This window comes from Hippoglossus hippoglossus, chromosome 17, assembly GCF_009819705.1.
Source record: "Hippoglossus hippoglossus isolate fHipHip1 chromosome 17, fHipHip1.pri, whole genome shotgun sequence".
Lineage (NCBI taxonomy): Eukaryota > Metazoa > Chordata > Actinopteri > Pleuronectiformes > Pleuronectidae > Hippoglossus > Hippoglossus hippoglossus.
Window position 1 is genome coordinate 15,762,320 of NC_047167.1, and position 20,487 is coordinate 15,782,806.

Genomic DNA, 20,487 nt, shown 5'->3' on the forward strand with positions numbered 1-20,487 from the left:
CAGCTAGCAGGGGGACGTTAGCTCCGCAGGTTCATCGGAGCGTCTGAATTTGGCCATAAAGCAAATTGAGCCGATGCTATTTTAAAAAACAGATGACGGAGATGACGATGTAGTCGTTCGCTGCTTGTTCTCATTTATTACCCGCGTGTCAACTCCGTGCGTGCGTTTTGTTTTGTTTCGCGTTATTCTCTGTTTTCATCGCCGCACCCATCGTATTCAGTTTTCATTGTGGGGCTAGCTAGCTCGACAACTGCTGGCGGCTAACGCTGGCTGCGGAGCCGGGCAGCAGGTGTAACGGTATTTGAACGCAACACGGTCACCAGCTAAAACAACACGCGTAACTCAACCCTGGGTTTAACTCACGTTTGCTTTTATTGCTAATGCAGACTAGCTCTCGTTTTTTTAATCCACCAGCCTTGTAGCTCAGTTATCACAGAACCGGGCATCGCACACGACAAGTGATCATGACAGGCGAGAAGATACGCGCCCTGCGCAAGGACCACAACAACAAGCCCAACAAAAACGAGGAGAGGAGGGACGCGCACGACGAGACCTCCAACGAGACCATCCCCAACGGCACCAGCCACCTGTTCAAGTCCAACCGGGCTTTCCAGAAGTCCGTCAAGCCCTCCGCGCTGCAGCAGCAGCAGCAGCTCAATGCGAACAACATCAACGGCAACGCGTCGCCCGGCGGCACCGTGGTCAATGACAACAACAAGAACCCCATCATCCTCACTAAAGAGGAGCTCGAGTTCCCCGTGCACGAGTGCGTGTTCAAGGCAGACGTGCGTCGACTCTCCTCTCTCATCCGGACCCACAGCATCTCTCAGAAGGATGTGCACGGTGAGATCTGGGCTCGTGTTGCTTTCCCTGAGTACATTGTTGGAAAGCACAACACAACATGTCTTTACTTGTGTGTGTGTGTGGGATTTGATGTTTGTATGGATGTGTACTTATTGTCTCTCTCCTCTCTCAGGGAACACACCTCTGCACCTGGCTCTGATGCTGGGCCACAAAGGTAAATATGAACATTCGCCTGATCAAATGTATTTAACTTAGTAGGGCTGGGCAACAAGACTGAAAAATGTCCATATTTATTGCAAAATCATTCAATAGCAATATAGCAAAAGTGCTATATATATTGATTCAATGCTTTTTGTATTGATTGATGAGGTATAACACATGATTGATCTACATCTGCTTCGTAAAAGTGTAATAAATAGTTTAAAACCACAACCTTCACTCACAAGCAAAAATCTTTAAAGTCTTAAAAGTCTTTAAACTTAACAAATCATATGAACGTGACATTCATTGTGATAATTATCAATATGGACTGATGATTTGTGGCCATGTAGACCTATACCCTACGACTTGTTTTTCAGACAACCAAAAAGAACCAAACGCTTCTCAGATGATAATCTACCAGCCTCAATTTGAGCCCAGCAAATTGCTCTCAATCTGCTGTGTTCCACGGCCTTGTGTCTGGGTGGCATAACAGTTTTAGACACCCTCATTAAAAGGCCATTTTTAAGCACAGTCAGTTCTGCTATTCTTGAAATAGCATCTGTACTCCTGCAGCACTCAGCTTGTATTTTCTGACCTCTGCAGCGGAATAACATAGAATTGGTATAATGGAGGTTAAAGAAACTGCTATAAATTGCAGATTACACGCAGTGCAGTCAGAAGATGTACCGTCTTCTTAACCAAATACACGTTCAGTGCTCATACATTAAGACGTGGTCCAGTGATGTGGTGTCTTTATTTAGATTAGATTAGCTGCTCTACTTCTCAGCTGATTTATTCTGCAGATGTGTCCATTATTGATTAGAAAAATTGGCTGCAACTAAGTAGTGGATGCTGATGCTGATTTATCAGCCCCTCGTGAGCGTGGCTTAATTTGTAAGAACTAACTTCAAACTACTACCTTCAAATGTTCATCCATTTGTAGCCTGTATAGTCATTTCCATCATGACTATGCACACTGGAGATACTTATTATTATTATTATTATTATTATTATATACATACTCATAAAGCTGAAAATAAATAAATGGTGGGTTCCTTCTTGCAGAAAGTGAAGTTGTAGCTGCCTGTAGCTGATGCTGACCATTATGAATCATCTAAGTGAACAGGACTTTTAGGTTTATTATCACTTTAAGTTTAATCGTCTGTTAAATCTTATCTTTTATCCAGTTACAAAGTTAATATTAAAAGATCGACATTTACTCCTAGTTGTGTTCTTTAAAAAAAAATTAAAGTTGTTAAAAAATTAAAAACATGGAGAGTGTGCACAGAATATCTGTGATCATTTTCAACTTTTCCTTTCAGAATGTGCCCTCCTCCTGCTGGCCCACAATGCACCTGTAAAGATAAAGAACGCACTGGGATGGAGTCCTCTGGCAGAAGCCATCAGCTATGGTGACAGGCAAATGAGTAAGTGATGTGAACAGTGCTCCTGCAGTTTTCATACTGCGACAGGTCTCTACTATCTCAGTGGGATACCTGCAGTGATGCATCCTCAAGGTTTGGACAGTTAGCCGATTTCTGTCTGATGGAGTTTCTGCTGTGATACGGAGACAAATTCGGTTGAACTGGTCACAACTGATCTCCAGTCAAGTTACAGAGAAAATCTTTAGACGGCATAATAAAGAGTTAAAATATTTAGCTTTTTAACTGTTTAACCCTTCATAGCACTACTTCAATATTAGAGCTTATAATGTATAGATTACTAGTGAATTCCAATTTTTTTTCATATTGGCTTCAGAAATTCTGCAAAAAAGCAACAGGCCTGAATACTGTTGGATGTCACAGCGTGTGTGTGAATGTTTGAAGGACCTTTCTTGAGCCATTTAATGAAGTATGTCTAACCAAAGATGCAACTGCTGTCTGGTCAGTGCAGCTAAAAAAGCGAGATGCGATATTTCTCTGTGCAGTCGTCATCCAGATGGTTGGAACGCAGCCTGAACAATGGCTTAGTGTGAGGAAGCCCGAGCTTACAGCCTGATCACCAAACAGCTTTTAAATCTGACATCCAGTGAAAACAGTCAAATGACATGTGAAAGGCACCAGCTAATACCTTAGAGATTCTCTTTTCTGACCCTATTCAGGCTCTTTGTTAATATTTTTTTGTAATTTACTAACGATTAAAGAAACGATGAAGATGTGTATGTCCAATAAATCATATATCAGTTTTGTGACTCGGCTGAGATCACTAGTTTGAGTTGTCGCTGTTTGGCTGTGTAGATAACGAAACTGTGAACTATCAGCATCTTCTTATGTTTCCTCTGACGGAAGCTGTGAGGCTCAGCAGTTTGAGAAATGACCCCCAGCCTGGTTAGTATGCGTCTTGGCTCTCCCTGCCTGCTGTGGCAGGCTGGTTTGGGACTGAGACCAGGAGTTTTGCTTTGAGAAGGTCACATCACTCACATGGGTGAAGGGGAAGCAGCGAAGCAGAGAGGGGGGGGGGGGGGGGGGGGGGGCTGGCTGGCTGCATCCACAGCATCCGCAAGGACATGCAAAGAAAGTCAAACTGGAGCGGCAGTGGGGTGTTAGGGTTTAGATCTCTGGTCATATAAAAGGCAGCACACAGCTGGTTATCACCTTGTGAGAGGGACAAATGTAGAATAATGTGTCTTAATATCAGTTGCGTGCGTAACAGCTGTTCATGAAACACTGCAGTCTCGTCATCAGTCATCGCCTTTTCCTCTTACACATGTGCACAATGCGTCAGCAGTCGCTCACTGTGTGCGTGCGTGCATGCACAATGACCAACTCCCTGAGCACAGCCAGTGTCCTGTCAGCACTTCTTTCTCCTCAGTCACATCCAGTATTTTCACCCTGGTCACAACGACCAGGATTCACCCTGGATAGGCAGATTTATTGTGGCTTTCAGTTCATATCGTTAAGTGGTCGCCGGTCATTTTGTGAGAAGTAGCTGCACTTGACGAGAGCTGATCCAATCACTGCCACTGAAGCATAGCTAACATACAGAAATGAGATGAAGCAGAGTAGTGATGCTCCCTCACATATTAAACCGTAAATCTCCATAACGAACAGTGCACCTGCTTTAACTGGGGACTAGTTAAATCCCATTGACTGGTTGTGAAACGAATACATAAAACTCAAAGCTCTCCCTCCCTTTTCCTCCCCTCTCAATGAGTCTCCATCCCCCCCCCCAAAAACTGAAATCGAATGTCAACTATTCAGAATTTGATATTTTAGACATTCAAAGATATGAAGAAGTAACAAATGGGTAACAAAACCAAGCAAAGGTGATAGAAAAAAAAGAACTGCATATAAATTTACACACAAAAAAAAGAACGGCTCTAGCGCTTAAGTCAACTAAACAGAACTTAACGTACTGATTGCTCCTCTGACCAAGAGACACCATATCAGCACCTAACTGCAGGTTTATATAGTCTATGCCGGCCAGTCCATAGATTATTGTAGGGGAGAAAAGACAGTCTACAGCAGAATAATGCAGTCCAATCATCCAGCCTCCTCCTCTTAAACTGTTGTGATGCAGCAGCTCAGTCTTTGCCAGGTTGCCAGGAGGATGCTGGACTACGAGACACTGACAGGAAAGTAATTGAACAAAGCAGTTTTAACCTCACAGAACTGAACCAATTGCGTGCAGTCAATTTAGAGAAATAAAGTGGGCTGAAGCAAAGTGACTGCGTCTGGTTGTTTTAATGGTAAATAAACTGAGAACATCCCCTTTAATGTGCAGCATCATATTGGTGTGAGTGTGTGTAACTGACTGTATCTTGTCTCCCCTCTTTCCTCAGTCACTGCAATACTGCGGAAGTTAAAACAGCAGTCCAGGGAGACTGTGGAGGATAAGAGGCCGAAATTACTGAAAGCTCTGAGGGAGGTGAGGATCACAGCTGGCATCGCGTTCCCAGATGTTGCCGCCACACTAAAGACACGTGTGCAAATGACATCATTCTGCATCGGTTAACGTTTACACACAGAATGAGTTTGAAAATGTCCTCAGACTTTGGTTTGCATGTTGGTCCCTGAAATCTTCACCGTGCTGTATTTTCCTCAGCAAAGTTTATCAGTTTGGTCTGTTAATTTGAAACGTGTGTCTGTTTTCTGTAGCTTGGAGACTTTTATCTGGAGCTGCACTGGGATTTTCAGAGCTGGGGTGAGCGTTCATATTTCACACAAACAAAATTAAGACCAACTTTAATTTGAACTCACTTCGCTGACTCGTTGTCTTTTCTCAATGAAAAAAACATGAAAAACCGTGTAATGTCAGCCACACTAGAATTTATTCTCACTTATTCATTCATGTATATTGCAGTGCCTCTGTTGTCCCGGATGCTGCCATCTGATGCTTGTAAAATCTACAAGCAGGGCATCAACATAAGGTAATAGATCAAATACTTCGGTATATTAAGTTTGTTGCTGGGACTTATGAAGGAATCTTGATTCACTGAGTGTTTGATGCAGAAATGTTCGATATCCAGGTCGAGGACTTGTTTTAGATCTAAAAAGTAGGACATAACAATCTTCACAGCTCTCATCACCCTCTCATCTCCTCTCTCTCTTTTAATTTAGACTCGACACCACTCTCATCGACTTCAATGATATGAAATGTCAGCGTGGAGATCTTAGTTTCATCTTCAACGGCGACGCGGCCCCGGCCCAGTCCTTTGTGGTTCTGGACAACGAAGCGAAAGTGTACCAAAGAATACACCACGAGGTGAGTGAGGGGTTTCACCGTGTGTCATCAGGTGTTTGATATGAACAGAGAGACCTGACTCCCCTTTGTTTTATTCTCTCCAAGGAGTCGGAGATGGAGACCGAAGAAGAGGTGGACATTCTGATGAGCAGCGACGTCTACTCAGCAACTCTGTCAACAAAGTCCATCAGTTTCTCCCGCAGTCAGATTGGCTGGCTCTTCCGGGAGGATAAAACGGTAAGGCTGATGATATTATTGTGCTGGACCCAGAATGTAAACACAATGTGAAAACTACGTGATGACAAACGGTTATATAGAGTGGGTTGCATGTGACAAATGAGTTATGAGTAGAGTCAGAGCTATTTAGAGCCCTGGTGTGATGAACTAAATCCAGTTTTCACAACAATCAATCAAAAATGTAAGTGTCTAGTCCTTTTCTCCTCTTTAAATAATCCCACAACCTCCAGGCTTTTTTCAGAGTTCCCCAAAGAAAAGAAAAGCTCAGTGGTATTTCTCTATATGGCTTTTGTAGCACAGTCTAACTTATTTTGTCATTTGAAATGTTTTGGAACATCGGATCCGGACAGTTTCCAGATCTTTGTCTTTCACATATGAAGAACGCAGCAGGAGATTGGTCAGGTTCAGGTCAGACGTGTTAACAAGAAGAAAATGTCATCCACGCCGTTAAACTGCCATATTCTCACATGGGCTCACTCGGACATTCTCCAGACATCCAGACAAGGGGGCGAGGAGAAAAAGTTTTCCGAAAAATGTCAGACCAACTGGCTCTTACATTTGCATTCTTACATACAGCCCCTCCAGAGAATTCTGATAGGGATGAAAGAAAATGGATAAAATTTAACACTAAATGAAATCTAATTTTTTTTCTGTGCAGGAGAGAGTTGGAAACTTCGAAGCTGACTTCTATTCGGTAAACGGTCTGGTCCTGGAGTCAAGAAAGCGGCGGGAGCACCTCAGTGAGGAGGACATCCTGAGGAACAAAGCCATCATGGAGAGCTTAAGTAAAGGAGGCAGCATCAGCGAACAGAACTTTGAGGTGAGATGAAAGAAAGCCAACGTCCCACCGTGATTCACTAATGATAAATGATAAAGGCGGTAGGATGATTGTGATTATGCCAGTGACTGATGAGTTCTTGTCCCCCAGCCTGCGAGGAGGCAGTCGCTCACAGCTCCAGCCCCAAACACTATTTCTTGGGAAGAGTACATCACAGCCGAGCACGGAAAGTAAGCATCTGGTGTTTTCTGTCATTTAATTAGACCTTACCGTGATTAGGAATTTATTCAGGGCAGCTACAAGAAAAATTGTATTAACTCTGAATTTGAAATTCAAAAGCAATGTCTTTGTGTCTCTTCCCACCTCCAGGCCACCTCATCTTGGGAGAGAGCTTATGTGCAAGGAAAGCAAGAAGAACTTCAAAGCTACTGTAGCCATGAGCCAGGAATTCCCTCTGGGCATCGAGTCGTAAGTACATCCCTGCCTCCTCAGATCTATTTACAAAGCTTTCTGCGCGCATTGATCCTGGGTGAATACACTCGCATGCACTGGGGAGTTTAGAAAAAGGCGAGTGTGGAGATGAAATAATTCAGATCAGATAATTGGGCCAGGTACACATGAGGACTTCACTGCAAAATCAACTGCTCCACCATGTGACGACTAAATTTCTGTGCTTTTAATTATTATCCAACCCAATAAAACCATGATGTTAGCTGTGATTATCCCGTTTAAAGGAGGAGATAAAACATATATTATTATTTCTCCTCCCTAATCACTTTGTCATGTCATTTGTTACAGGGGAAATTTGATTTCATGTTCCCAAGAATAAGTGCAGTGACACTGATTCTTAATGGCATCTTCTCGATCTGCTGTGGCTCGGATTGTGCATCATTGCTTTTGCCCAAATTTATAAATGTAAATGTCAATACCTGACCTATACAGGATTGTCAATGCTGACATCAACAGATCCAGTTTCCCTAAAGGACGGAGCATGCACATGAGAGAAAGCACAAACATTAGGGAAATGTACCAAATCCAGAAATACAACAAATACAAAAACACATGCAACAGGAATTTCTGCACTGAACCACATCTGATGAGAATCCCTTTAAAATCAACTGCTCCACCATGTGACGACAACATTTCTGTGTTTTTAATTAATATATAACCCAACAAAGCCTTGACGTCAGCTGTGCTTAGGCTGTTTAAAGGAGGAGATAAAACATATATTATTATTTCTCCTCCCTATTCCCTTTGTATTTATTCATGGACATGTGGAATTTGTTACAGGGGAAATTTGATTTCAAGTTCCCCAAGAGTAAGTGCAATGCTGACATCCCTGAAGGACGGAGCATGCACATGAGCGAAAGCACAAATATTCAGGGAAATGTACCAAATCCAGAAATGCAACAAATACAAATACACATGCACATCTTGTGGTCTGTTGTGCCTCGGGGAGTAATGGGCACAATTTGAATAAACCGTCAGACTTTACGTAACCTAATGTAATTCAACAGATGGTTTTCAGGCGGAAAATAATGGTATTTTTTAAATGTATTTGATTTTAGCGTGTAGCAGGGGGCCGGGACCACTGCAGTGAAAACTCATCCTAAAGACATTTATGCACTTTAAGTTTACATTTCTTTCATTTAGACACTTTTAATGTGAGAGGCAAACAAGATCTGAAAAAAGTCGTGGTTTGCTGAGTAGATGAGGAGGTCGGCTTCAGACAGGATGTGGTTCATAATGGGTTACAGACATCGCTGTGAAATGTTATCAGGACATAATGTAGTAAATTGCTTTATCTCCTCTCCTGAATGAACCTTCGCGGAGGCAGCAATAAAACCTCATCCTTTAAAGTCGCTAATGTTTTTTTAATATGATTTGTTTCCCCTTTGTATCCGGAGCTTTTTACGATTGTGTCACCAAAGAGACCAATGCAGCCATTGTACAGATGTTATTTAGTTTTGAATCAGATCCTCACGTCTTTAAGAAGTTGTTACTGTAGAGACTCTTTTACAGCTGCTCTGTGTTATAGAGAGTTTTATATGTGAGAATGCTGACTTGACTTAAAACTTCAGCCTCGCTCCTTTAGCATCTTATTAACTATGTAGCTATAAATATTCAACACCCTTGTTAAAGCTCATTTTAAACTGTAGCAATTATTCAGTTAACGAATTAACGCATCAAGAGAAAATGAATCTATGAACTATTTTTGATCTATATCTATTAATCATTTAAGTCATTTCTAAAGCAAAAACGTTATCAAATGTCAGTATTTTATCTTCACCCAAGATCTAAATTTACAGTTTTCTCCTTTGTGTTGTGGAGACTTCGGGAGGTTGTCTGTGCTTTTATAGCTAAAATAAACTGCTGACTCACTGACTTTCCGCTGCCTGCAGGTTACTAAACGTGTTGGAGGTCGTCGCCCCGTTCAAGCACTTCAACAAACTCCGAGAGTTTGTTCAGATGAAACTTCCGCCTGGGTTTCCAGTCAAACTTGGTAAGTAAGCACCGATCCACTGCTGTGTTCCTGTGTGTTCCTGAGAACCATCCCAATCTAATTTGATTTCTTCTCTACCTCCTTTTCCCGCAGACATCCCCGTCTTCCCCACGATCACAGCCACTGTCACCTTTCAGGAATTTCGCTACGACGAATTCGAAGAGTCAATCTTCACTATCCCCGCTCAATACAAGGAGGATCCCAGTCGCTTCCCAGACCTCTGACCAGTACAGCCCCACTGACACGAACAGGAAGTAGACCAGCGAGTAAATATGTTTGGGGAAGTGGGAAACACAAAAAGAGGGAATCCTGTATTGTTGAGCTGGTCTTATTATTAAGTTACTGTCATCAGCTACTTATTCATTTTTGTCGATGGATCCAAAGCAAACCGATGCAAACAGATGTTACAGAGCGCCATCTCGCGTGTGATTTAAAAATGCGTAACAGCAGTCGTTCTAGCTTTCATTGTACTCGCTGTTACATCTGCTGCTCAGCGCTGCTGCCGTCTCCTGTGAACATCGTCAGAGAACCGGACCCCTCATCGTCATTACTTCAATATCTAGTGTAGCTCATGTTTCATATCCACGGACTCGACGGACTCAATTCTCATTTATGACACTGCACTGACACGGTCATCTGTAAATACTACACGCCTCGTCAGAGAGAATCAAAAGTATAGCTATAACTTCAAACTGAGCTTAATATTGATTTACATAATATGAATTATACATATGAGTATATATATAAAAAGAGATAGATAGATAGAAACTCAAAGGAGTAACACTGTGTAGCAATACGTTTCCAGTACATACGAATGTTTTTAACCAGCTGGGAGAAGGTTTAGCATTAAAAAGAAACCCACATCCTTTACAGTTCAGTATCCAAGCCTTTTTCCCTGCGCAGGACGCAACCTCCTGTGTTTTCAGGTTCGCTCATGTTACCTCTCGGCTGTCTCCATGTGCGTCGTGTTCGTATGAATCCTGTGCTAAAGCGTGAGTGGATTATTGTACTGTATCAAAAGTTCGTGTATGTGCGTTTGTGTGCGGGAGAGAACCCAGATGGGATATCAGGTAAAACTGTTCTTTGTTTGTTACAGCACTGATATTAAGTATATTTAAGGCATGCTAATGGCTGTGTCGGCCGACTGGATCACATGCATCTTTAAGATATATTCTCTGATCGTTTCTTATATTACCTGCAGACTTCTTGGTATTTAGATAAAGGAAAAACTGAAAAATTGTAACACTAACACTTTGAAACACCTTTTAGTGCTTATAAAATCTCTCCTTGATGGTTGTCTATAAGTTCTTTTTTGTTTGTTTGTTTTAAATCCAAGGAGAGTAAACTAAGCTGTGAAGTTGATATTGCTGGATATCCCAAAAATGCCCAGATGGGAAATAATCTGATCCACTGAGTTGTCTCTGGCTTCAGCTAATATGTACTGCAACCATACCTACTTCACATCCCTTTAAATAAAGCACCAGCATCATGTTTCAACTGACTTTGTGCAAGTATGATGAAAAGACATTTTCTAAAAACCAAACCATGAAGCCAGTCGGATGAAAATATAATGAAATTAAATAAACATGAACTACACAGGCACTCAGAGCGCACACCTCGCCCAAGGCCCAACTTTCCCCTTGAATTCAATCGAGCTGCACCAGATTTCACACTTCAGTCCCCTAAATATGCCGGATTTCTTTCATCAGGATCCATGAATTGTTAAATCTTCCTCCACAATCTCTCATAAAGGGATAAAGAAAGTGATAAAACAATTTCTGGATCCACCTTTAAAATTTAATGGATTCCTCTCTGAACCATAACGCGTCCTTCAACCAAGTTGCACTGTCATCCATCAAGTAGTTTTTACGTAATCCTGCAGAACAGAGAAACGGACAGGGGGGGAGAATAACCTCATTGGCGGAGGTAATAAAATACACACGTTTAATTAGTTTTCTAGAGGTGTGGATTCAACTTGATCATTTTTGGGGATGTAGTTCTGTTTTATAGTATTGACAAACGTTTTTTGTCAAAACACTCTGGGTTTTTCAAAGATAACCACTGGTACTTACAGGAAAATCAATGTTAATACATGAAGTATAGACTAGGTCAAGTTTTTTAAACAGTGGTATTTTTATTTTTCTCCCCAAGTACTTTTATAATTTGATATCTTGATAATGTGATAGGGATTAGGACTAACCCGAACCCGCTTTAGATGTCAAGTATTTATTTAGCTGAGTCGTCCACTAACCAAAAGATCAGTGGTTCGGTTCCCTGGCTCCTCGAGTCTGAGTGGGCAGAACACTGGACCCCCAAATTTCCCTTAACGTCAAAGACTTGAAAGGCACTATTTAAAACATAAAAACAGACCAAACAGTAAATATAAATGACACACCGCAGATTGTGATTAAAGTGGTGAATTCAAAGTCTCTGTTCACCAAATAGGCTTTATTATAAAAACAAATCCCTGATAAAACATCAACACTTTCAAATGACACGAAGCAAATGTTTCCAAACATAATGGGGGGGGTGGGGAAGGAACAAGGCCTGAGCGTCACAGCACATCACTGAACAAAACATGTAAAGATACAACATATGAAGAAGAGTCTCAACACAAGCTCAAGAAAGCAAAGCAAGCCTACTTCCAGTTTCAACTAACTGCCCCCGGCGAGGTTAAACACACGCGGGTACTTTAAAGCAACGTGACAACGCAGGAGAAAGACCAACAGTCCGGGATCGAATATATCTCGGAACACACTTTTTCATCATTTCATTTTAGATAAACTTCAGTGAGGAGAAAACAAGTAACACTAAACAACCAAAACAGAGGGATAATGTGGGACGAAGCAGGACGGGCCTATCAGTCGCTGACGTCCATGTCTGCTTCACGATGGTCGTCAGCACCGTTAACTTTGGCCCGTTTAACGGACCGCGCTGAGCCGTTACCTTCCACTGACCGAGGCGACTGAGCGGAGTCGTCCGAGTCCTTCCTCTCCTCCCTCTCCTTCCCGCTGTCATAGCCTTGCTCTTCTTCGTCGTAATCCCTTGTGATCTGAGACAGGGAAACGATGGATGTGACATTTTTAACATCTCCACCCTGGTTTACTTTCAAACCAACATAGATGACGATGCGTTAGAATGAAAGATACTATAACCAACCTTAACATCTCCTGTGTCACCATCTGATTTCCTCTCGTACTCTCTTTCTTTGTCTTTACTTCTCTTTTTCTTGCTGCTGGAGTGATCGTGCTCCTCGCGACTACGATCTTTATCACTCCTGCGATCTTTTTCCTTTTCCTTGTCCCTTTTCTTCTCCTTCTTGTGTCTGTGGAAGGAAGAGAGGAAATACGTCATTAAATACCCAGGATGTACTCATGCAAAGGATACACATTTTGCAGCAAAATAAAAGGGCGGATCCAGGAATTTTTATTCACACTTTCTTTAACATTGCAAAATAGGGCGTGTTTTCTTTTCTTTTGACATTTTCACCCATTTCTCCGGGAATGATTAATGGATCTAGATGAAAGTAAGGTTTAGGGGACTGATATCTGAGTGTGAGCAGTTTGGTGCAGCTGGATTGGATTTAAGGAGACTGTTGGAACTAGGCAGAGGTATTGAAGTTAATCATTGCACTTTTTTGCTGATCGTCTCTGTTTCACTGTGGTTGTTTTACAGACATTGCTCTCTTGACAGCTCATGTCCACAAAGTGGATTTAATAGGAGTTTAGTTTTTGAATTAGTGTCAGAAAATAAAAAATAAAAACTACATTTAATATGACAGAACCAAACCAATCAGTCTGTACGACTTCATCTTTATTCCTCTTGGTTCATTTGTAAAATGTCAGTATGAACAAAATGTGCCACTATTTTCTCCTTGGTCAAAGTCAAATGAACAGAACTACAGATGTAAAATAAACCAAATCAAACACAATCACACACTGTAACTGTTTTAACTGAAAATGACTAAAGCAGCAATTACTTTAAAATAAACACAATGTATAACATCAGTGTATCATCTACAGAAAATCCACACCACACACTGACCTCCTAGGAGATGGAGACTTGGAGCTCTTCCTCTTTGGAGACTTTTTAACAGGCCGACTGTTGCTGCGACTTCTCCTGCGTCTCCTGAGTAGCACAACAAGACGTTAAAACTGGTCAACACTGAATTCTGACCTGGAAGCAGAGGAATTGTTTAACTAGATTGTGCTGGAGGACATGAAGAACCAGGTCTGCACTCACCGGCTCGCACTGCGTGACCTCCTGGCTGTACTGTAGCTCTTCGGTGGTGTTTTGTTACTTCTTCGCCCAGTTTCCTCTTTCTTTCTATCTCTGAAAATAAATGACATGTTTTAATATTTCTGACAGGCTGTTGATCTGTTTAGGAAAAGAGGCCCTTTACACATTTTATCCACCTGGATTTGCTCTGTGATCGCCTGCTTCTGTCTCTGGAGCGGGTGTGTCTCTTGCGTGGGCTCTTTGAGCGCCTCCTGCTTCTCGAGTTTGATCGACGCTTTGATCTGCTTTTGCTTCGCCTGCAAACAGACGTTCAAACCATTTAACATTCTCGTGTGCTGGAAAAGTTTCCCCCTTTCAACTGTTCACAGCATTAATGGTAGATTTCACCTGTGCCTTGAGCGGGATCTGGACCACTTCCTCCTGGACCTCGACCGGGACCGAGAGTGCTTCTTCTTGCTCTCCTTATCTGCAGGACAAAAAACAGTCGTCGTTTGCCAAGATTTTCAAGGAGAAAAAGACAGTAACCTTAATTATGAGTGCAACACCGTAGCGTAGACAAAACAGACACTTTCAGAATGCTAAGCCAACTCCCCAGCAGGAATGTCATCCCAGCTTCAGTCCACTTACTTCCAGGTTCAATAGCAGCAGAGATGAGTGACTGTGCTTCCCTCACTCTCTTCATGGCCTCTTCGATTTCTTTATTAGACGTCTCAGCCTTCAGGGCTTGATTCAGGTTTAAGCCGGCAGCCAGAGGGTTCAGTCTAAACACAGGAATATTCATTACTAAAAACATCAATGTCTTTAATTCATCATTTCAAACTCCTTCAGTGCAGTTAACAGACAACAAGGAAGTTTCTTTATACAAACGTACTTTGGATCTGTCATGAAGCGTAACAGCTGATCAGCAGCCTGTGAAGAGACGGGGCCAACATGAGCGGGTGTATTATCAAATGTACTGCATATTAATTTATGTAGATCTTTGGGGGAAAATACTAATCCCTGTCTCACCTGAGGATTCATATTAGATCCTGCGAAGCCAAATGCAGCCATTGCATCCATGGTCGGACCAAAAGGGTTTCCTCCCATCTGGAAGAAAAATGAAACAAGTATGTAGAGGGGATTTTGTTTTGTAAGCTTCTTTTTCAGATCTGGAAATCTGTGTGTCCATGTCACACAGGTGTATAAATAGTGATACTGACAGATGTGGCCATGGACAACTATTTTTTCATCTTAATCAATCTCCCATGATACATCTCACAAACCCCTCCTGTGACCCATAGGAGGGGTCCAGAGTCCCAGGTTGGGAATCACAAAGACGAGCAGTAAATCAGGAATTACAGAATAAATGGCGTTTAAATTGCTGATTGTTAATTTCCGGTGGTCAACTAAAAGATTAATCAAATCATCTATACATTTAATTTTCCAATGGTCAGAATTTGTACTCGTGGGTACAATGAGTATTAAGTCTTACAGATTGATTGCCCATGGGGTTGGGCGTTGGAAGAAGTCCTCCTCCCGGCAGAATTCCTGCGACAGCATTTGCTGGCGCCAACAGCGACAAAGCTTTGGCCTCATCCGGTATAGATCCTATCAGGAAAATAAAATCAGGCATTAGGGAAGAACACAATAAACTGAAGACACATTTGAAGACAAAGAAAAACAAGTGTTCGCACTGCATTTCTTCAAATTAGGATCAACATGGTTACCTTACAGATCAGTTCCCTTAATTCAACAAAATCATCATCATTGCAGTGACAAATTATTGCTGGAATAAATCACACTACTCCAATGAACACTGCCAAGAATATATCACCTGAACGTGTTTTTTAAGTCATGAACCAAACGTTAGCAAGCACTGCTGCTTCTCCAGTTGGGTGTGCCCTCAATTTTCATTTAGACGTTTACTGAAACAAGCGACTCACGTTGGCGGCTTCGCTACTAAAAGCACAGAGAAAAATCGAGATACACACAACAAAGAGAAATTTAGGGATTTGGGGGGAAAAAAGACACTATACAGGCTATCAGTGTCTACTTACCAAAACACATTTCAGAGGATAAAGTGTTATTTACTAAATGGCAAACAGAATTCAGGGTAAGTAGTGTCCTCTGTTACATCATCAGTCTGATATTCTTACCTGCTGTCACTGCATCAATTAACCAAACCTGGACCGACGATGACTCGTTTGATTTATCTGCTCTAACAGTCCATGATTTCTTTTTTCTTTTGTAATAAGATTCTGATTTAGTTTAAAAATGACCCAGTATGAACAAATAAAAACACCTCACAATCATCTCACAGCAAAAAACAGCTCTTTCACATAGATACAGACACACAATAATGACAACATACAAACAAAGAAGCACACTGGAGAGAGAAATTGCTGCAGGAGACAAAACTGTTGGATGGTATTTTCAGCGGGGCCTGGTATACAGGACTGGCTGAGCCAGGAAAAAGAACTGTAAAACACAACAACAAAAGAAGAAGACCACTGTTAAAGAGAATATGGAACCAACATTGTGTCTTGTCGGGTGGGTGGGTGTCTTGAACAACTTATGACGAGATGGGTGTTAAACCGTTACATTACTGTTTCCCTTTTTAAATCCCAACCTTCACTCATACCGCTGACTTTTCAAACTGAGTCTGTGCTGTGGCCATAGCCTTTTACTGCCAGACCCATATAACTGATTGTTGTCATGTCTTTTATTTCAGAAGTAAATTTAAACATTTAATAAAAAAGAATGAGGCTGGGTATATCGTCTTTTTAGGTTACTGCAGATTAAAATACTTGCAAAGACCCAAACTTTGTCTTAAATAATCAGTCTATCGATATCCTGTCAGTGGCTTGAAGCTAAATCCAATTCAATGCCACTGAAATCTTCAAAAGCAAACATATAATTAAATTTTTTTATAATAAGCTCGGTGATTTATGAAAAAAATAAAAACCATAGTACTTTTCTGCAGGCGTTATTCCAACAGGAGTTAACAGGACTATTTTCAGTGGCAGACTCATAGAAATTTGGTGCATGAGCCCAAGGATTTACAGCAGCTGAATGGTGCCTGTGTCATAAACCCAAAATAAACTGTAGTGCCAGCATTTAATATCACCCAGTGCAACAATGTGGTTCACTGATATGAGTTTTTGGACCATTGTGTTTTTGTCTTTTCATAGAATTTGTTGACATCAAAACGTGAAGAATATTTCTAGCCTCATCTGTTCAGGAACAAAGCTTCAGCCATAAAATGTAATCATGGCTCAGCAACATTGAAAAGTAGTGCACGATAAGCACAGTTTCAGGCTAAGTCCATGATTGACCTTTATTCTCTAAACTAAACCACCTAGAAAAGATAAATTGGAGAGAAGAAGAGAGAAAAAAGGGAGGGAGGGCAGAGAAAGAATAGAGGACACAGAAGGAGAGGGGTGGGGGCTTGAATGCTCGTTGGCCTTTGCAAATGTCTACAATCCCCTGTTGGCAGGCAGAGGACCACTTTCATCAACGAGGGGGCTGCTTTTGCCTTCTTCACTACAAAAATCACTCACACACACACATACATACACACACACACAGATAACAGAGAGAAGTTTATCAGGATAGTCCAATATGGCGGGGATAAAAAACATGTGGTTAAGAATTTAAATAACTTTACTTCTGTACTTAGGTGTCTGCGGCGCCCACAGTTTGAGAATATTCAACTGCTATATTTCTGTAAGGCAAACTTTGGTATTCTGTTCTCTATGTGCAAAACAAACCATTGTTTTACAGAATGTGCCACCGCAGGATACCAGAAATCTGCCAGTATCTGCTCGTAACGCTTCTTAAAAACAATGGGAGGGAGGAGCATTACCAGTATCATTCACATTATCTCCAAAGAGTCAAGGTGACTTGTACACTTCAAAAATGGCGCAGATGCGATTGTTTTTACTTTATTACATCGGCACATGTCATGCCATTCAATCAACAAGGACCACTCATACGCAGGAATAATAACAAGACAAACCTTCAGCGAACGGGACCACAATCAACGCCCTGTCCACAAACACGGTGTTGGTCAGATGTTGAGACACGCCGACAGACTCCGGCTCGTGGAACTTGACAAAGCAGACCCGTGACGTCACCGGCATCTGAGAATCACTGTTGAGGAAGTCAAAAGTCTGTTATGAAACGGGTCCAACAAGCTATGTACCACTGACATTACAGTTTGAACAGAGTGCAGGGTTTCCCCTGGAATTCCTTCCCTTAAGGCAACGATCAAAAAACCGTCACTCATATTCTGGCTTCCTGTTACAAAATGTTAGGATTCGTGGTTTATTCGTATTTAGGTTCTTTGCATTTCTGATATAGGTTCATCAAAAACAAGCAGTCAAGAGACCTCACTTCAGATTGTCTGGCACACCTTTTCTCAATTTATCCAAAACATAATTAGACGATAAAAAAAAAAAACAGTCAATTGACTGTTGGTCTTTGTATGATAATCATTATGATGTAATCCTCAGATCCTGAGTTTGATCCTTTGTATATTTATTTTAGCCAAACCACCACACTAGTATTTAAACCTAAACTAACACATGGAAACATGGAATCATTAATAACATGAGCATCTAACTATTCAACAGACAATTGATTGAAAGCTAGATTTACTTAACAATTTACTGAAACGAATTTATATAGATAGATGGATGTACTCAGAGCAAAGTAGCAATAAAACAGATACGAAGAATTTAAATAACTCAAAATTGAAATGTAGTAAAAACCGTAGATACTCCATAAATAAATGAAAAAATACAAAGTACTAGAATACAGAGTAAATAAGTGAATATAATAGAACAACGAATAACCCTTTAAACAAGAGACTGAATACAAGAGATTTATGTTCGTGTGTAGACAACGATCGAGTCGAAGTATCGTGGATCTGGATGTAGCTAACAACGGGCTTGTTACTGTTAGCATCTGGCTAGCATCTGGCTAGCATGGGCCCCGAGTCCCGCTTCAAATGCTGAGCTAGCCACCGAGCTAACACGTGAGCCGATCTCTGATATCTGTGCATGAAGCAACACGAGGTCTACTCACTCTGGAGGGAACAACTTGAGCTCCTCGATGGTCCCCAGGAAACCGAACAGCGTCCGCATCTGCTCCGATGTTGTGCTCGGAGACACGTTCGTCACCTGCACCACCTTCGTGGTGTAATTCATCGTAACGACGGAACGGCTAAAAACAGCGACACTAGAGTAAAAGACTAAACCTCAGACGAAGCAACGAGAGTCCAGCGGCGGGTGAATCTGCGCGTTTGTGTGTAGTTTGCTCGCGAGGTGCGAAAAACCTCAACTACAACAACAGGCTGTTGCTCCTCGCCGCCATATTGAGTTCGTCCCGAGCAGAGGGCGCATGCGCGGTGAGGACGCGCTTCTGTAAACAGCGAAGTCCAAAAAATGTATAAAAACTGTATTTGTCGGTTCTGTGGATCGATTTAAGAAAAGACTGTAGATATATTTATATGATCTTAATTTTAATTAATTTTATCCTTTTTTCAACACCATTGTCTTTATTTTTTACTTTTTTTTAAATACTTTTTTTTAACTGGTTTTACATGTATTTGTTTTATTGCTAACAAGTTCTTATTATTATTATATATTTCACGTCTTTGATTTTATTGTAAAGCACTTTAAGCTGAATTTTATGAAAGAAAGGTTCTGTATAAATCAAATGTATTAATATTTTATTATTATTATATTAATTAACAACCAGCAGAGGTCGCCCTTCCTTCTTCCACACAAACAAAGAGGCCAATGACGACTGGTAGAAGGCATTTGATACTAAAACTGTGGAATATCACATCAAATACAGTGAACTCATGTTTATTATATTTCATTCAATATAAAAAGCATGAAAAATGATGCTGTTACCATTAGCACTAGTATATAGTTTGAACAGAATATAAATAAATTGTTCTCAGTTTAAGTGAGTACTTTTTGTTAGATACAGGTTTGAGGTACTTTCTTCTATTTACTTCTATTCCTCTATGTTTCTGAGGAAAATGTTGCACTTTTAACTCCACCACTTGGATAACAGCTGCAGTTACTGTGGGAAATTAAGATTTCGCGCACATACCATATGAAATTACACTATATCCAACAGTCGGCTACACGGTTGAAACCAATAGGTTGGTTGTTTGAAAGATATTTGGTGAATATATAGTGATAATTATTGAAGTCCTTTTACTGTAAAAAGGCTCAGGCTCATAAATGTGAGTATTTAAGGCTTTGAAAAAAACTATTTTCATTTGTATTACTTTTGAGGTTTGGGCTTTTTTTTTGTTTTTTACGAACCAAACAATGAATCATATATTTGGAGAAGAAGAAAACTAATCAGCAGATTAATACAGAGTTGCACAGGGAGAAGTCGGAGACAAAATGCACTTTGTGTTTTATTGTCTATTGCATCACAGTTTTATTGGCTTTTTCATTAAATATCTGCCAAATTCCCTGTTTTGTGGCTCCTGACTGTTTTAAATTCCCTGTGGGAGCAAAGATAACTCAGCTGAGGTGCGACTGATTTTTTCTCAGCCTCTCTCTGCATTCTTTTACCACTGATCCTTCAGTTTAATTTAAGAGAAGAGAGAAAAAGCTTTCAGCTGCATGTTGCTGTTTAAAGTCAGTCCACATGTGTTGGCTTGGGGGAGCCACACCACAACCCTGCCACTGACGAAACCCTCTCTACTAATGGTGTTTTTTTCCAGGAGGAACAATACAGCGTTTGTCTCCAGGCGACGTCGAACATAATCCCTACACCTGGATTAGGCCTGTAGCTGCACCGAGACAAGCAAATTAAGTCATTTTGTGTTCTAACCAAAGAACTGGGCACATTTTTCACGCAGTTTAACAGTCATTTCACAACAACACATAATTATAGCAGCAAAGGCTCACTGCTATTACTGTTTCACAATATTTTTTCAGATTCTATGACTCAGAAAATCCTCATTTAATCTAATACGAGGAGGTATTTTTGTCCTGAAATAGAAAGAGGGTGGTTTTTGGACAATGTGGTT

The 20,487-nt window shown here is 41.0% G+C and overlaps 2 protein-coding genes across 6 annotated transcripts; one reads left to right on the plus strand and one right to left on the minus strand.

Moving 5' to 3' along the window:
- The first annotated feature begins 6 nt into the window (after positions 1-6).
- LOC117777745 (ankyrin repeat domain-containing protein 13C-like) lies at positions 7-11,811 on the plus strand. The gene is made up of 13 exons (XM_034612652.1): positions 7-843; positions 977-1,018; positions 2,328-2,432; positions 4,787-4,872; positions 5,103-5,148; positions 5,308-5,374; positions 5,565-5,709; positions 5,794-5,925; positions 6,584-6,745; positions 6,854-6,933; positions 7,073-7,171; positions 9,106-9,206; positions 9,300-11,811. Exons 1-13 carry the CDS (start codon positions 465-467, stop codon positions 9,428-9,430), a joined length of 1,575 nt encoding a protein of 524 aa, XP_034468543.1. The 5' UTR covers positions 7-464; the 3' UTR covers positions 9,431-11,811.
- LOC117777746 (serine/arginine-rich splicing factor 11-like) lies at positions 11,608-18,824 on the minus strand. Of its 5 annotated transcripts, none has more exons than XR_004616656.1 (13): positions 18,513-18,824; positions 17,443-17,576; positions 14,917-15,032; positions 14,454-14,531; positions 14,317-14,354; positions 14,073-14,206; positions 13,833-13,911; positions 13,622-13,741; positions 13,449-13,538; positions 13,251-13,334; positions 12,366-12,531; positions 11,965-12,258; positions 11,608-11,933 (listed from the first exon to the last, which is right to left on the minus strand). XR_004616656.1 is itself a non-coding variant. In XM_034612656.1 (13 exons), exons 4-13 carry the CDS (start codon positions 14,929-14,931, stop codon positions 12,067-12,069), a joined length of 996 nt encoding a protein of 331 aa, XP_034468547.1. In that variant the 5' UTR covers positions 14,932-15,032; positions 15,259-15,383; positions 17,443-17,576; positions 18,513-18,821; the 3' UTR covers positions 11,608-12,066. The 5 variants fall into 5 exon arrangements, 4 of the variants coding, with proteins under 4 accessions (XP_034468547.1, XP_034468544.1, XP_034468545.1 ...); XM_034612656.1 differs by adding an exon at positions 15,259-15,383 and having other exon boundaries at positions 11,608-12,258; positions 18,513-18,821; XM_034612653.1 differs by having other exon boundaries at positions 11,608-12,258.
- Between the last annotated feature and the right edge of the window lie 1,663 nt (positions 18,825-20,487).

Bases quoted from the DNA above. Each gene is read 5' to 3' on its own strand.
- LOC117777745 (XM_034612652.1), top strand. From the start codon at position 465: ATGACAGGCGAGAAGATACGCGCCCTGCGCAAGGACCACAACAACAAG. The intron at 2,433-4,786 runs GTAAGTGATGTG...CTCTTTCCTCAG, and splicing joins CTATGGTGACAGGCAAATGA to TCACTGCAATACTGCGGAAG. The intron at 4,873-5,102 runs GTGAGGATCACA...TGTTTTCTGTAG, and splicing joins TACTGAAAGCTCTGAGGGAG to CTTGGAGACTTTTATCTGGA.
- LOC117777746 (XM_034612653.1), bottom strand. From the start codon at position 18,634: ATGAATTACACCACGAAGGTGGTGCAGGTGACGAACGTGTCTCCGAGC. The intron at 13,335-13,448 runs GTGAGTGCAGAC...TGTGCTACTCAG, and splicing joins AGGTCACGCAGTGCGAGCCG to GAGACGCAGGAGAAGTCGCA. The intron at 12,532-13,250 runs GTCAGTGTGTGG...TTCCTTCCACAG, and splicing joins AAGTCTCCATCTCCTAGGAG to ACACAAGAAGGAGAAGAAAA.